The sequence below is a fragment of the Anomaloglossus baeobatrachus genome, chromosome 4 (genome assembly GCF_048569485.1).
Source record: "Anomaloglossus baeobatrachus isolate aAnoBae1 chromosome 4, aAnoBae1.hap1, whole genome shotgun sequence".
In the NCBI taxonomy this organism is placed as follows: domain Eukaryota; kingdom Metazoa; phylum Chordata; class Amphibia; order Anura; family Aromobatidae; genus Anomaloglossus; species Anomaloglossus baeobatrachus.
Window position 1 is genome coordinate 636,482,885 of NC_134356.1, and position 16,134 is coordinate 636,499,018.

At 49.3% G+C, this 16,134-nt stretch overlaps 1 protein-coding gene across 2 annotated transcripts in view; it reads left to right on the forward strand.

The window, feature by feature from the left end:
* The first annotated feature begins 229 nt into the window (after positions 1 to 229).
* The window catches only part of PEBP4 (phosphatidylethanolamine binding protein 4), a 104,156-nt gene continuing 88,251 nt past the window's right edge, over positions 230 to 16,134 (forward strand). Inside the window, exons 1-4 of one of the 2 annotated variants that reach the window (XM_075343042.1) lie at positions 230 to 334; positions 2,103 to 2,168; positions 4,978 to 5,096; positions 9,443 to 9,566. In XM_075343042.1, coding sequence (XP_075199157.1) covers positions 2,166 to 2,168; positions 4,978 to 5,096; positions 9,443 to 9,566 — 246 coding nt within the window. In that variant the 5' untranslated portion in view covers positions 230 to 334; positions 2,103 to 2,165. The remainder of the gene's footprint in view (positions 335 to 2,102; positions 2,169 to 4,977; positions 5,097 to 9,442; positions 9,567 to 16,134) is intronic. The other variant, XM_075343043.1, reaches the window with a different exon arrangement.

Sequence of the window (16,134 nt, forward strand, 5' to 3'; positions counted from 1 at the left end):
GGACACTCACTAAAAATGAATGCATGCTGTATAGATCAATCTCTGCCGTAAAGTGCGAACCTATGTGAGTGCAATGCCCTAGAACCCAGACTACACCCTCATCATAGCAACCGCCGTGACTACAGCATGACTATCCTGTGCCTCGTGCTGTGGACACCGACCGTGATTGACACCAGGCGTAGCCAACCAGAGAGCAGATCCTTACAGCCAATCGGCTGCTAGCCACGTGGAGGGGATGGGGCTACTACCAAAATAACAGCTGCACTGGAGTGGAGGGGCGGAGCTGGGTGACGGCCGGAGGAGCTGGGGCTGCGGCTGGCAGAGACTGGCACAGGTCAGAGAGCTACAGAAGCCCCTCTGTGGGACCTGGTCACACATTTGGGGCAGGTAGCAGTGTGTTGCACCACACGTTGTGTCATGTACCTGTGCAGATAACCTACTTTATGTGTAAGGCACAGGTGGCCGGGCACAGGGGTGCCAGATTCCGTGCACATTACTTTCAGTTTGACTATTGCTTACATAACTTGAAATAGTTATATATGTAAGGTATTTACATCAACTATGCAAAAAATGGGTAATTTAATGGGCACCGAGCGGGCCCGTCCCCAGATGTGCTCCCGTCCCAGAGCGGGCCCGTCCCCAGATCTGCTCCCGTCCCAGAGCGGGCCCGTCCCCAGATGTGCTCCCGTCCCAGAGCGGGCCCGTCCCCAGATGCGCTCCCGTCCCCAGATGCGCTCCCCGTCCCCAGATGCGCTCCCGTCCCCAGATGCGCTCCCGTCCCCAGATGCGCTCCCGTCCCCAGATGCGCTCCCGTCCCCAGATGCGCTCCCGTCCCCAGATGCGCTCCCGTCCCCAGATGCGCTCCCGTCCCCAGATGCCCTCCCGTCCCCAGATGCCCTCCCGTCCCAGAGCGGGCCCGTCCCCAGATGCGCTCCCGTCCCAGAGCGGGCCCGTCCCCAGATGCGCTCCCGTCCCAGAGCGGGCCCGTCCCCAGATGCGCTCCCGTCCCAGAGCGGGCCCGTCCCCAGATGCGCTCCCGTCCCAGAGCGGGCCCGTCCCCAGATGCGCTCCCGTCCCAGAGCGGGCCCGTCCCCAGATGGGCTCCCGTCCCAGAGCGGGCCCGTCCCCAGATGGGCTCCCGTCCCAGAGCGGGCCCGTCCCCAGATGGGCTCCCGTCCCAGAGCGGGCCCGTCCCCAGATGGGCTCCCGTCCCAGAGCGGGCCCGTCCCCAGATGGGCTCCCGTCCCAGAGCGGGCCCGTCCCCAGATGGGCTCCCGTCCCAGAGCGGGCCCGTCCCCAGATGGGCTCCCGTCCCAGAGCGGGCCCGTCCCCAGATGGGCTCCCGTCCCAGAGCGGGCCCGTCCCCAGATGGGCTCCCGTCCCAGAGCGGGCCCGTCCCCAGATGGGCTCCCGTCCCAGAGCGGGCCCGTCCCCAGATGGGCTCCCGTCCCAGAGCGGGTCCGTCCCCAGATGCGCTCCCGTCCCAGAGCGGGCCCGTCACCAGATGCGCTCCCGTCCCAGAGCGGGCCCGTCACCAGATGCGCTCCCGTCCCAGAGCGGGCCTGTCACCAGATGCGCACCCGTCCCATAGCGGGCCTGTCACCAGATGTATGCCCATCCTGGGATGGACGCCCACAGATTTTCCTAGAATAGTTTGTGGACTCCATTTGCAGACCCCTAAGTGCCTAAACAGAAGAAATCCCCCAAGTAACCGAATTTTGGAAATTACACCACTCGCGGAGTTCATCTTCAGGTGTAGTGACAATTTAGTCTCTGGAAAACATTCATGGAGGCAAACACAATGAATGTTGCAGAATTAAGATAGGTCCTTGTTGTGCCCAGTACATTGTAGTGCCCATACATTGTGCCCAGCTCATGCTTCTGGAAACCTGCACCCCGTAAATTAAGTGGGCTCTCCTCACTACAATAATGCCAAGTATGGGGGTGTTAACTATAGTTTAGGCACATTGTGGGGCTCTAAAGGGAAGGAGTCATTTGGATTTTGGTGCACAGATTTTGCTGGAGTAGCCTATCTATAGTAGTAGATAGTATCTATCCAATGATTTATTCATGCACTGCACTTTGTGTTATTACGTTTTTAGATTAATGATATTAAAAGTTAAATCTTGGAAATCCTGTCATCACAACCACCGGAGCGTGATACGATGGTAAGTGGGCTGGCGTGATAACACGGAGAGTGGGCCGACTTGTCTGGGGAACTAATGCTCCGTCGACTAGTCAAGGTCCTAACTTGCATATGAAAAACTGAAGAAATAATGCTTTTTATTTTTTTATATTGATTTTAGAGAATGATGTTATACTGGGCTGGATAGGATGGAAATTTTGCCATGCAAATATGCATACTGCTGGCTTGGATGGCAGAAGGGACCTGACCGGTTCCCTTTAAGAGAACTTCTTTTTCTGTATACCCCTTTTTCACGTTAATAAATCAGTTAATCTTATTAATATACTCCTTTTGGGCCTGTTACTGTCTAGCCAATGTTATACTATTAGTTTTCGTGCCACTTCTATCATGCGTGCAGTAGCCACTTTACCTGTATATCCTCTACGTAGCCCAATATACAAACTAGTGGAGATTTTTCCAGGATTACCTTAAACACTCTACCGATCAATTCTATTACTTTCTTCCAGTATCTTTCCAGTTCGGTACAGGACCACATCATAGGAGTTAGTGTTGTGAATGTCAGTTATGCTTTTGCTGCTGGGAGGCTCCCTCTTGTGGCCAGGAATGGTTTGGTCAGAGACCAGGTGTGTTGAGCAATGGGCGTTTCCATTGCTAACTCTCTGCCTATTTAAACCCTGGTCTGATAGCAGGCTATGCCGGATGTCAGTTGTTCTTTGTACACCAGCCTGCTTCATCCTGCTCCAGACCACATCTACCCCAGATAAGTGCTTGGCTCTTTATTTGTTGCTTGGTTCTTTTTGCTCTTATCTGAGTTTGTCATTTTCTGTGATTGTTTTCAGTTTATTTGCATGCAGGGATCTTCCCTCTCAGTTGCTTAGCTGGGAAGCTCCCTGCAGCTATGTTTGGAGTATTGCTCCTATAAGTCCATGTGTTTGTTGCTTCTTGAATTTGTAATGGTTCCTGCTTTCTGTTCATTGGTATGACAAGAACGCCTGGTATAGGACTGAGTTCAGATCTAGCGATCTGAGGGCTTTTTTGTACGATCAGGTTTTTGGATTTTTGCAGGGTTTTTCTCTGGCCACCATTAGTCCCTGTCCTGTCCTGTCCTATTTAGTCAGTAGGGCCTCACCTTTTGCTAATCCTATCATCTATCTGTGTAATATGTTTTTTCCCTGCCGCCCATGACAGCACCACATGAGAGATAGGTTCCGCCCACATCAGGACAGGAAACCCACTGATAAAAAGGCGGTACCTCTCCTCCACATCAGTTTGGTTTCCTGTCCTGGTATGGACAACCCATTGCTGTCCCAGGTCCGACCCGGTGTGGAAGCCTGGTATTTACCTGAAGCCGGTGCTCGGGCCTGGCTGCACCCCCCCTCAGTCTCAGACCTCTGCGGCGGTGAGGCGCGGGCCTGGAGCGGGAGCTCGGCCCGGCGTCGCTCCAGGGATGTGCGCACTCACGGCGGCCGCTGGAAGGCTTGTCCCTGCTGTGCAGCACGCTGGAGTGAAGCAGGACGCTCCGGCCGGAAGTGACGCGATTCCATGGTGACGTGCGCAATGCGACCAGGAAGTGACTGGTGTGCGCATGCGCACTAGGATCCAAGATGGCGGCGCCCATGTAACGAGGGATCTCTGTTTCAAATATGACCGGCGCTTGGGACTGGTGAGTTTTTTCTCCTCCATTGTTACCAGATGTCCGGAGGGCCTTAGTCACGTACCTAGATAGGACTAGGGAATGGAGGAAGTCTCAGGTCCTGTTTGTCACTTTTCAGGGGCAGTCCAGGGGGCATGGGGCTTCTAAGGCTACCTTGGCCAGATGGGTCAGGGATGCAATCGGTTTGGCGTACTCGGCTAAAGACGCCACTCCTCCTCCGGGCATAAGGGCGCACTCCACTAGAGCAGTGTCTACGTCTTGGGCAGAGAGGGCGGATGCCTCTATTGACCAGATCTGTCGGGCGGCTACTTGGTCGTCTCCTGGGACTTTCTTTCGGCACTATAGGCTGGACTTGTCCTCCACAACTGACCTTTCCTTTGGGAGACGGGTCTTGCAGGCGGTGGTCCCTCCCTAAGGTGGATGGTCTATATAAATCTCTCATGTGGTGCTGTCATGGGCGGCAGGGAAAAATCTTAATTACTCACCGGTAATGGGATTTTCAATAGCCCATGACAGCACCCTTAGTTCCCCCCCTATTCACTGGTTGTGGGCACCCTTCGGGGAGTGTTAGTTATGGGTGTTTTTCCTTGGGTGGTGGTATGATTAATCTGTTTGTTGTGTTTTGTTGGTCCTCTCTGGCTCTGAAAACCTACTGATGTGGAGGAGAGGTACCGCCTTTTTATCAGTGGGTTTCCTGTCCTGATGTGGGCGGAACCTATCTCTCATGTGGTGCTGTCATGGGCTATTGAAAATCCCATTACCGGTGAGTAATTAAGATTTTCCTATATCACTGCAGTCTTTGAATGTGGGTGGCTTGCTATTCTTTATCTATTTTCTGAGGCAGAGAGTTATTCATCTTTCCTTCCTTTAGGATAGTTCTTCGGCTGGGTTCGCGATGCACAGGATGTTAGTTCACCCCTCGGCTACTTCTAGTTGTGATGGTTAGGAAGGGGATGGCGGCCAGATTAGTTGCCAATGCTCTTGTCACCTTTTACCAATTATTTATGGTGATCTTCCATGGTTCCGGATCATAACAAGTTAGATCTCATCCATTCTGGCACCAATTTTAAACTCACGTGTTCTACGAGTATATACATTATGTACCAGGTAGAGTTGAGAGACTATGAAACCTGGGGAATTCTAGATGCTTGTATTCTGACTTCTATGCTTTCTTCAGGTGATGTGGAAGGTGTCGCTTCTTCAGATGTTCCACTTGTCATTTATGGGCCTCTTCACAGTGATCCATGCCGCATGTGATCTACATCCCATTACTGGTGATGATGCTCAGTTTTGTAGGTAAGTGGGCAAAGGTTTTGTCTGGTATTGTATTATAGAGATGATCGTACTCTTTCAGATCCCTGGAATGCAGTTGGAAATTTGCTCCTGGTTCCCAAGCATTTCAGGTGACCTGGTGCCTATGTATAATAAATGATGGATAAATGATCTGTCTCCAGGAAGCATTTTATGAGGAATTTCGAAAAAACATTTGTGTTAGATGTGTTGAGCAACTTAAAGGAAACCTGTCCGCTTTAATAGCCACTCTAAGCCACCACCATGTCCCTACTCCAGCTTATTTCTACACACGTGTATCTTTGCTATAGCTAAAAATGAGACCTCCCGCAAAAATAAGCCCTAGCAGGAATTTTCAGTGTAAGGCTTAAATATAAGCCCTATCCCGAAAATAAGCCCTTGTCGCGGTTCATTAATGAAGTGTCCATGCAGCTAAAAAAGACAGATCATACTCGCCTGACCCTGAATGGGAGGTCCTGCGGTGGAACGCACATGCACACATACAAACATCAGATAGCACACACCAAATCGCTCACACATCAGATTGCACACGCTCAACACATCACACAATACCGATTGCTTATGACTGGCAGGGGAACTTGGGACGCAGTGGAGTGCGAGGACCTGCGGAGGAACACATTGATGCGTTTCTACTGTAGATCCACGCGCTCCACTGGACGCCGTCTCATTGTTGCCTGCTGGCCGGAAGCAATCGATATCGTGGGATGTGTTGAGTGAGTTTGTGCGTGATCTGATGGTGATTCTGTGTGTGTGCGCAATCTGATGTATGTGAGTGTCGGCCAGAAACAGGGGAGGACCGCTGTGAAGCATATCTGCTGGGAGCGCCTGTGGAAGATCACAGGAGGACCTGGGAGCCACGCAGGTGTCCGGGGTCTGGTAAGTATGATTCTCGTGGGAAAGGGGGGTGGGTAAACTTACCCCCAACCCGGTTTCCTCAAAAATAAGACCTACCCAGAAATAAGCCCTAGCGCTTTTTGGGGGGCAAAAACAAAGTATAAGACAGTGTCTTATTTTGGGAAGAACATGATATATACTTTTAAGATCAAGCCTACTTCTGTGTCCATGCTATGCAAATGACTCAGGAAAAGTTTGACGGGGCATTAATTCCCCCGGACTAGTCCTGCCTCTCAAGCACGATTTCCTAAGCGCGATTGACATTTTCAGAAGTGACATAACTGTCAGCTCCTTGAAAATCTCACACATTCATGTGATGTTCTGCCTTTCTTGGCATGCATAGTTTGTTAGCGAACGTATTCCTGGCTTTATTGCACATGACCAGATATGCATGGACTTTGCATGCAAAAGATTTTAAAGGAGCTGGCAGTGACCTCACTCTAGAAAATAATGTTAATTGCACCCCGAAAGCCATCCTCTCTAGATGGTCGTCAAGACTAATCCAAGAGAATCAGCTCCCATCAGGACCATCCATATGCATAGCCCTACCACAGAATAAAACTTGATTTAGTTGAGTATATAGTTATTGCAAAGCCACAAGAAGGTGGTTGATAAAGGGCCGAAAAGACTTGAGAAGAGAAATGGTGGTAATTGAGGGGGGAGGGGGGGCTAGGAAAGGTTCTCTTCTAAGTAGCTCAGCACAACTAGTATTTCACAAATGGTTTCTCCAAATTCCGCACATAAGGCCATATTTGCCGACTGTTGCAGTCTGAGAATTATTCAACATCTTCCTGACCATAGTCTTTAATACTTGGTAGAGCACCCCTAGCTGTTACGACCTGCTGCAAATGTGATGAATAGCCAGATATTTAACTTTTTTCATAAACGCTACTTGTGCGTCCAAATACTGTTTTTCACTGGATCCTGACCATACTGCATGCAAACGTATGTGAACGCTGGCATGCTGATAGACGGGATCCTGCTTGCTCTACTGAGCATGCCCAGAAACCAGCCTGGCGTGATCTTTCTCCTTTCTTTCTCTTTTTTTTTTTTTTTCTCTCTCTTTCTCTCTCTCTCTCCGCCACCTGAGAGCGGCGGACGCTCGTAACCAAGGTAAATATCGGGTAACAAAGCAAAGCGCTTTGCTTAGTTACCCGATGTTTACCTTGGTTACGTGTGTAGAGAGCAGGCAGCCCGGCTCCTAGCAGCTGCGGACGCTCATAACCAAGGTAAATATCGGGTATCCAAGCAAAGCGCTTCGCTTAGTTACCTGATGTTTACCTTGGTTACCAGCATCCAGAGCTGTCAGATGCCGGCTCCCAATCTATCACGTTCAGTTCCCCTCACTCCCGATCACATGACTCCAATGCCCGCCCATAAACTTCAAGTGACAGGATCCTGCAAAATAACACATGCGTTTTTCTTTGTAAAAACAGGATCCGCTTTTACAGCAAAAAAACGTTCATGACGCATGTTAAAAAACGTAGTGTGAAAGCAGCCTTATTCTCTGTCTTCTTGTTTCACTTTTATTCAGGTGTTTGCACTTTCTTGTTTGTTTTTCACAATCACCTTTTTGGGAGGGGCTATTTATACTCGCATGCTTCAGTGCTGGCTTTATTTCTGGATGGATGGGTGTCTAAAGTCCCAGCTCCTCTGTTAAGGTTTTCTTACTAAAACATTGTTATTGCTATTCCCTGCAGTTAGTTTGTATGAATCTCTGCCCAGTTGTTCCCTGTTTCCTTTCAATTTGTCATGATACATGTTTCTCTGCTGTTGCAGAGTTATTGGTGCCTGTTCTGGTGGTCGGCATTTTCCAGAGCTTGGCCAGTGGGAGGATCCTATCCCTTTCAGGATCATGGCGTCGTTATCATGGTGTAATTTCCATTGGATCTGTGCCAATTATATTTCTGCTTTGCATTGTGTTCGTTGGTCCCCGTAAGTTTGCCTGATCCTGCCCGTCTACCTTGTCCATCCTCTGAGTCCCAGCCTCCGTACCGAGTCCATCCTTCCTGAGTCCTGACCTTCTGACTGCGTCCGTCTTTGCTGACTCGCGTCCTCCCTCTTCGTCCCCTTCTTTGTTGTTCCGTCTCTGTGTTCCCCCACTACTACCTACTCTCCCGGCTCCCGACCTCTGCTTGTTACTGACTCCAGTATATTTCTTCTCTGGTCCCTGACGATGCCTCTCAGCTTCTGACCTGGTTTTCCCTTGACTCTGCCTCCTCCCTGGTACTGAGTGATCTCCTGGCTCTGACTTAGGCTTGCACGACTTTCCCCGACGGATCCACAGTTGGAGCTAGTGGATCCTGGCTTGCCCCATTTTCTTTATTTAAATTTTGCATTCTCCTGCCGATACCACTGTTGGTGGCGCATGCACATTCCTAGTATATTTATGTCTTCATTAAAATGGTGCCGGAGTCAGAGCATTCATGTACCAAATCTCTGGTGCCATTTTATTGAAGACACTGTAGAGAAGACAGAGCGGCATTGGCACATGCACAGATGGGGGGGGGGGAATTAAATCTGCGCATACACCAATGCTGCTCTTAGTCTTAGGGGTACTTTGCACACTACGACATCGCAGCTGCGATGTCTGTGGGGGTCAAATTAAAAGTGACGCACATCCGGCATCGCAGACGATATCGTAGTGTGTAAAGCCTAGATGATACGATTAACGAGCGCAAAAGCGTCGTAATCGGTGCAGCGTCGGCGTAATCCATAATTACGCTGACGCGACGGTCCGATGTTGTTCCTCGCTCCTGTGGCAGCACACATCGCTGTGTGTGAAGTCGCAGGAGCGAGGAACATCTCCTACCGGCGTCACCGGGGCTTCCGTAGAATATGCGGAAGGAAGGTGGTGGGTGGGATGTTTACATCCCACTCGTCTCCGCCCCTCCGCTCCGATTGGCTGCCTGCCGTGTGACGTCGCAGTGACGCCGCACGACCCGCCCCCTTAACAAGGAGGTGGGTCGCCGGCCAGAGCGACGGTCGCAGGGCAGGTGAGTGCATGTGAAGCTGGCGTAGCGATAATTTTCGCTACGCCAGCTATCACAATATATCGTACCTGCGACAGGGGCGGGGACTATCGCGTGCGACATCGCAGCATCGGCTTGCGATGTTGCAACGTGCAAAGCCCGCCTTAGTCTTCTAAAACAGCCTACAATTTTATGGGCTGGCCGGAACCTGCTAATGGGAAAGTGCCTTCAGTTTTTTCCATTTTAAACTCCTATAAGACCACATCCCTTCACCGTGAAAGAGGAGGCAGTAATTGGATGTACACAGCATCAATAGCAGCTGGTTGGGACTACGTGTAACTTTGGGTAGTGTGCCCTGTCACTGCGGTAATATCTCCTGCTCTGTGTGATTGTAGGGCACTATGGGCGTATTGTTTCTTTTTTCCATATCCTTTTCTACACTTTTTATTCCCTTCTTTCCCCTAGAGATGATCTCCATGTTGTGTATCCAGGCATAGGCGATGTGTCCTGCCAACATGTCCCACCCTGTGAAAACTACACCCAAGCCCTGAGTGATGCCCCAGCACTTACATACACTAACGCCCAGGAGGTAAGCGGCATAAGAGCATGACACAGAATGGAGTAATTCCATTTTTAATGGTAGTCTTTGAATTGTGACTGTAGGGATCACCCAGAACAGGTTTTTTTGGGGGTTTTTTTAGGCCATGTTCAGACAGTTGTATGGAAAAATGGGTCAGTAGCATTTGCAAATTGCAAACATGCCAGTGACTGTCTCCATGTGCTCTCTCACATTGCAATCCGGACCTGGACCTGCATGCATTATTGTGGTCATTAAAACAGACCAATGTAATGTTTGCTATGAATTTTTTTTTTTTTCAAATCTTTGTGGTCTGCATGGAAGATTGGTTATGTGCACTGGCTATAATGAGTCCGTGTGCAATCCGTGATGGGGGGGGAAAGCAAAATACAGTGGAACCTTGGATTACGAGTAATCTAATCTACGAGCGTTTTGCAAGACAAGCAAAGCTTTTTGCAAATTTTGTAACTTGGTTTACAAGCAAGAATTCACAATCTGAGCAAATAAGCACTGCGCACACTTCCAGTTCTGTCCTTTCACCGCGCTCTGGCTGCTTCTTGCGGCCCGCAGGCACATGGGCCTAGTAGCGATCGCAACCAGTGCAGAGGCCGCCGCTGTTAGCACTTTATTTCAGGTGAACGTTTTTTTCAAACTATCTCTACACAACTATTCCCAAAAGCAGCTGCCTGGCAAACAGCTGACGCGTATGACGTCAGCTGCTTGCCTTTGATTGGCTGGCAGCTGCCATTGCAATAGTTGTGCAGAGAGAGCTTGACTCTTGCTCACCGCCGGCAAAATGTTCATCTGCGTCGGCTACTATTGTTACCGGGTCTACAAGCCTTCAGGCCACAAGAAGCAGGGAAGTGAACACTGAGGGAACAGAGGACAGGTGAGAATGCATGGGGCACATTAGTAAAAGGGGACAAGGATGGGCCCATTACTACAGGAATGGGACAAGGGTGGGCACATTATTACAGGAAGGGTTATAAATACAGTAAATATTTTTGGGTTCTGGAACGAATTGTCTGCGTTTTAATTATTTCGTCTGGGAAAATTCGCTTTGATATAACAGTAACTTGGTTTAAGAGCACATTCCCAGAACGAATTATGCTCATAATCTAAGGTTCCACTGCAGTCCTTGTAGTTCTGATACTACTTAATGGCTAAAATTTTTTTTTACAAAACAAGCTTTCAAGACTACCCGGGTCTCTTCATCAGGCATGGTTTAACAAAGTATTAGAAGAAACACAAATATATACACAAACCAAGCACAGCTGGCATAATGGACATTAAACTAAACAAACACTAAGCGGAGTGAATTTTTATTTAGTTTAGATTAGTGGTGTGAAGTCACAATATCCATGTAAGATCAGAGGACTGGTCCTCAGTCTCTGGAGCACACTCCTCAGATTTTGTAAATTGTCTCTTCATGGAGGAAGTAGACTAAAGCGGGCTTTACACGCTACGACATCGCTAATGCGAACTCGTTGGGGTCACGGAATTGGTGACGCACATCCGCCCGCATTAGCGATGCCGTTGTGTGTGACACCGATGAGCGATTTTGCATCGTTGCAAAAATGTGCAAAATCGCTCATCGGTGACCTGGGGGTCCATTCTCAAAAATCGTTACTGCAGCAGTAACTAGGTTGTTCCTCGTTCCTACGCCAGCACACATCGCTCCGTGTGATACCGCAGGAACGAGAAAGCTCTCCTTACCTGCCTCCCGGCCGCTATGCGGAAGAAAGGAGGTGGGCGGGATGTTACGTCCCGCTCAGCTCCGCCCCTCCGCTGCTATTGGGCGGCCGCTCAGTGACGTCGCTGTGACGCCGCACGGACCGCCCCCTTAGAAAGGAGGCGGTTTGCCGGTCACAGCGACGTCGCCGGGCAGGTAAGTATGTGTGACGGGTCTGGGCGATGTTGTGCAGCACGGGCAGCGATTTGCCCCTGTCGCACAACAGATGGGGGCAGGTACCCACGCTGGTGATATCGGGACCGATATCGCAGCGTGTAAAGCCCGCTTTACTCTATTGCCACCTATTGGAGGTAGCAATCCTAAAAGTCAAAAGTGACTCTTTAACGAGCCTTGTCGTATGACTTAAGATTTAAAGGGTTACTTTTGACTTTTAGGATTGCTACCTCCAATAGGTGGCACTAGAGTTATTCTCCTTCCTCCCTGAAGAGACAATTTGCTTATTTACCAGCAGAGCATTGTGGCCTAAAGTCTCCTCACTACTTCGCAAGTAGAATAATAATAATGGATAATTTAGAAGATTTGCATACCAAAAGGTACAACTTTAGGCCTAAAACACACGTCCTTGAAAACAGCGCACGTGTGATACGGGCCGTTTTTCACGTCCGTTATCCGTTTTTTGGTCCGTAAATAACGCACGTGTGGTGGCTGTGTGTTCGGCGTATTGTAACCACGTGTGCGTGTGGAATGGCCGTGTGTGCGTGTGAAACTTAACTGACGTGTGTGTGTTTTCCGTGTGTGATGTTAAATGTCGTTGATACTTGGCGGCTGACAGCAGACAGAGTCGCGCACTGAGAATGAACTCGGGTGAACTTCACCCGACTTCATTGTCATGCCGCGGCTCTGTCTGTGTGCCATGCACTGATTAGCGGTCACCTGTGAAGGATTCACCGGTGACCGCTAATCCCCCGAGTGACTGAAGTGTCCCCCCCTCTCCCATACTCACCGATCCCTGATCACCGGCGCTGCACGGCGTTCACACTGCTCCGGCGGCTTTTCCTCTTTTGAAAAAGCCGGCCGCTCATTAAACATCCAGTGGTGGCCGCGGGGAACCTCAGTGACAGCTCAGCTGATCGCGTTACTCACCTCATTTGCTGCGTGGAGGTGACAGGAGCGGCGGTGTATTCTGCAGCTCCTGTCACCTGCATGCAGCACAGCTGGATGCGACGCTGCAGTACCGTGGATTACGCCGGGCATGGAGGGCTTTGTAGGGGTTAATAAATTGGTAATGAGGGAATGTGTTTGTTTTTTATTTCTAATAAAGGTTTTTTTCGGGTGTGTGTGTTTATTTACTGTCACTTACAGATTAATCATGGAAGGAATCTCGGGGAGACGCCTGACATGATTAATCTAGGACTTATTGGCAGCTATGGGATGCCAAAAACTCCTTATTACCCCGATTTGCCAACGCACCAGGGCAAATCAGGAAGAGCCGGGTACAGTCCCAGAACTGTCGCATATAATGTATGCGGCAATTCTGGGCGTCTGCTGGCTGATATTGTTAGGCTGGGGGGCTCCCCATAACATGGGGCTCCCCATCCTGAGAATACCAGCCTGCAGCCGTATGGCTTTATCTGGCTGGTATTAAAATAGGGGGGGACCGCACGCCGGATTTTTTAATTTATTTATTTCACTGCACAGTATAGACACGCCCACCGGCTTCTGTGATTGGGTGCAGTGAGACACCTGTCACTCAGCGTGTGGGCATGTCTCACTGCAACCAATCATATTTGCCGGTGGGCGGGGAAAGCAGGGAATACGAGATTGTTTAATGAGCGGCCGGCTTTTTCAAAAGAGGAAAAGCCGCCGGAGCAGTGTGAACGCCGTGCAGCGCCGGGGATCGGTGAGTATGAGAGAGGGGGGGACACTTCAGTCACTCGGGGGATTAGCGGTCACCGGTGAATCCTTCACAGGTGACCGCTAATCAGTACATGGCACACAGACAGAGCCGCAGCATGACAATGAAGTCGGGTGAAGTTCACCCGAGTTCATTCTCAGCGCGCGACTCTGTCTTCCGACATGTAGTAACGACATTTTGCATCACACACGGACATTTCTCACGGACCACATAAACACACATCCATGCAAGGAACGTTTTATTTGGACTCCCATAGGCTAACATTATGTCCGTGTGTGCGTGCTCCGTCTCAAAAACGAACATGCTTCCGTGCCAAACGGAGGCAAATACGTGGAACGCACACGATCACTCGGACAAACTAAAAACACGCTCGTGTGAGTTTCATCATACATTAACATATGTGCACGTTTGGCCCAATCTCCGGTATGTACGGAAACGGACCAAACACGCACGTTTTCAACGGATGTGTGTTGCGGGCCTTATAAAGTATTTAATTTGGTCTAAAAGGGGGCACAAACTACAGGAACCTTTCTAGAATGCAGCCCAGGAGCTGCAGAAGGGGAAACTTTTAGGTTTAGAGCAAAATTTCTGCTGACAGGTTCCCTTTAAATGGGAAGGAGCTTTGGAGGGAGGCAACATAAGGAAACATTAAGTGCTTCCAACTTAGAACAATTAACTTTAAAGTTTGACACGCGTCTAAATCTCTCAAATTTTTGTATTAGAGCCAGGAAGGCAACAGATGGGTTAGATAGGTATAGCAAAAGACCATCTGCATAGAGAGCCAATTTAACGCACTTCCCATTCATACTTGGTCCAGTAATGTCGGGTGAGTTACGGATGCCTACTGCGAAATGTTCGCTCGCTATAAAATATAAGGATGGGGGGGGGGGGGGAGAGGACATCCCTGCTGCGTTCGGTTAGCTATTGAAAAAGAGGGGGACAAAGTGCTATTAACTCTGATTCTTGCCATGGGTGAAGGTATAGGGCCATTATTCTATTAAGCATGAGTTCTTTGATACCTAGCTGGATTAAAGCCGACCGAAGAAAGACCCAATTTAGACGGTCGAAAGCCTTTTCAGCGTTGATTGAGAAACATGCTGGGATATGTTGCTTTCAAAAATAGGATGTGATCAGGAAGGTTTTATTAGTATTATTCCGGCCTTCCCAGTGTTGTATGAACCCAACCTGATCGTTATGGATGGAATTGGGAAGGAGGGGGCCCAGGCGGTTAGCAATTAGTTATGCAAAGATTTTCACATCTACATTTATTAATGAAATTGGCCGATAATTAGAACAAATGGTATGGTCTTTGCCTGGTTTTGGGATAACAGTGATAGTGGCCAACATGGTCTGGGAAGTAAGGCTAAGGTCACACACTGCGTTTTTTTGAAGCTGCGTTTTTGTGCGGTTTTTGTTGCAAAAAACGCACAAAAACACACCAGCGGGAAAAAAACAATGCAAAAAATGCATGCGTTTTTCCCGCGTTTTGGTGCGTTTTTTTGCCGCAATTTGCTGCGTTTTTGCTCACTGCGTTATATGTTTTTTATCAGTGAACAATGCCATTAAAGATTGTTGAAAAAAAAGCAAAAAGGTCTGATGTCATTTCCTTCTTCAATATGTTCTTCATTCTCCACTGGTGTATGCAGGAGAGCAGACAGCTGCAGAACTACAAGGCTCAGCATGCTCCATCCAGGACTGTGTGCTAGAGGGAGAGGCAGGGGGAGCAGAACTACAAGGCTCAGCATACTCCATCCACTAGTGGATGCAGGAGAGCAGACAGTAGCTGCAGAACTACAAGGCTCAGCATCCTCCATCCAATAGTGTATGCAGGAGAGCAGACAGCAGCTGTCAAACTACAAGGCTCAGCATCCTCCATTCAGGACTGTATGCAGGATTTCTTTGCCCCCCCCCAAAAAAATGACGTGGGCTTCGCCATATTTTTGTATGCTAGCCGGGTACAGCAGGCAGGTACGGGCTGCCCCCAACCCCCAGCTGCCTATTTGTACCCGGCTGGCAACCAAAAATATAGGGAAGCCCTTTTTTTTTTTTTTTTTTTATTATTTCATGAATTTCATGAAATAATAAAAAAAAAAAATGACGTGGGCTTTGCCCAATTTTTGTGTCCAGCCAGGTGCAACTAGGCAGCTGGGGATTGGAATCCGCAGCTCAGGGTGCCCAAGCTTTCTGGGCACTCCTGCTGCGAATTGCACTCAGCAGCCGCCCCAGAAAATGGCGCTTTCATATAAGCGCAATCTTCTGGCGCTGTATCCAACTCTCCCAGCTGCCCTGGTGACAGGTGGCTTGCTGGGTAATAATGGGGTTAGGGCTAGCTGTATATTATAAACTGACCCTAAGCCCGAAATTCATGGTGTCACGCCAATATTAGACATGGCCACCATGAATTTCTAGTAAAGATAAAAAAAAAACCCCACAGACAGAAATATTTTTATTAGAAATAAAACACAACACAATTAGTGACACCATCTTTATTGAAATAAAGAATCCCCCCCCCTCCCCCTCTGTCGTAATCCTGGGTCAAGGGTCCCGCGACGTCCAATCCGGATCCAATATCATCTGATCGGTTTGCTGGAAGGCAAAGTGATCAGATGATGTCAGGTTAAATGACATGAATCACATGACACAGCAGCTGATTGTATAACCGGCTTTTATACAATCAGCTGATGCATCAGTGCAAAAAAAAATACACACTTCAGTGCAGCGTTGGACTGGCTACCGGAGGAAACTCCAGTAATGCCAGGCCTGGAGTCAGGTACCTGCACTGCACTCCGGAGCTGTCACCTGAGCTCCAGAGAGCAGCCGAGACTGTACAGCGAGCGCCGAGTGACTGATTCCCCGGCACTTACAGTCAGTTCATGACAGCTGCAGACATCCCGGGCTAATCTCCGGTGCCTTCACCTGAACTCTGGAGATCACCCCGGCCTGTCTGCAGCTGTCATGAACTGACTGCAAGC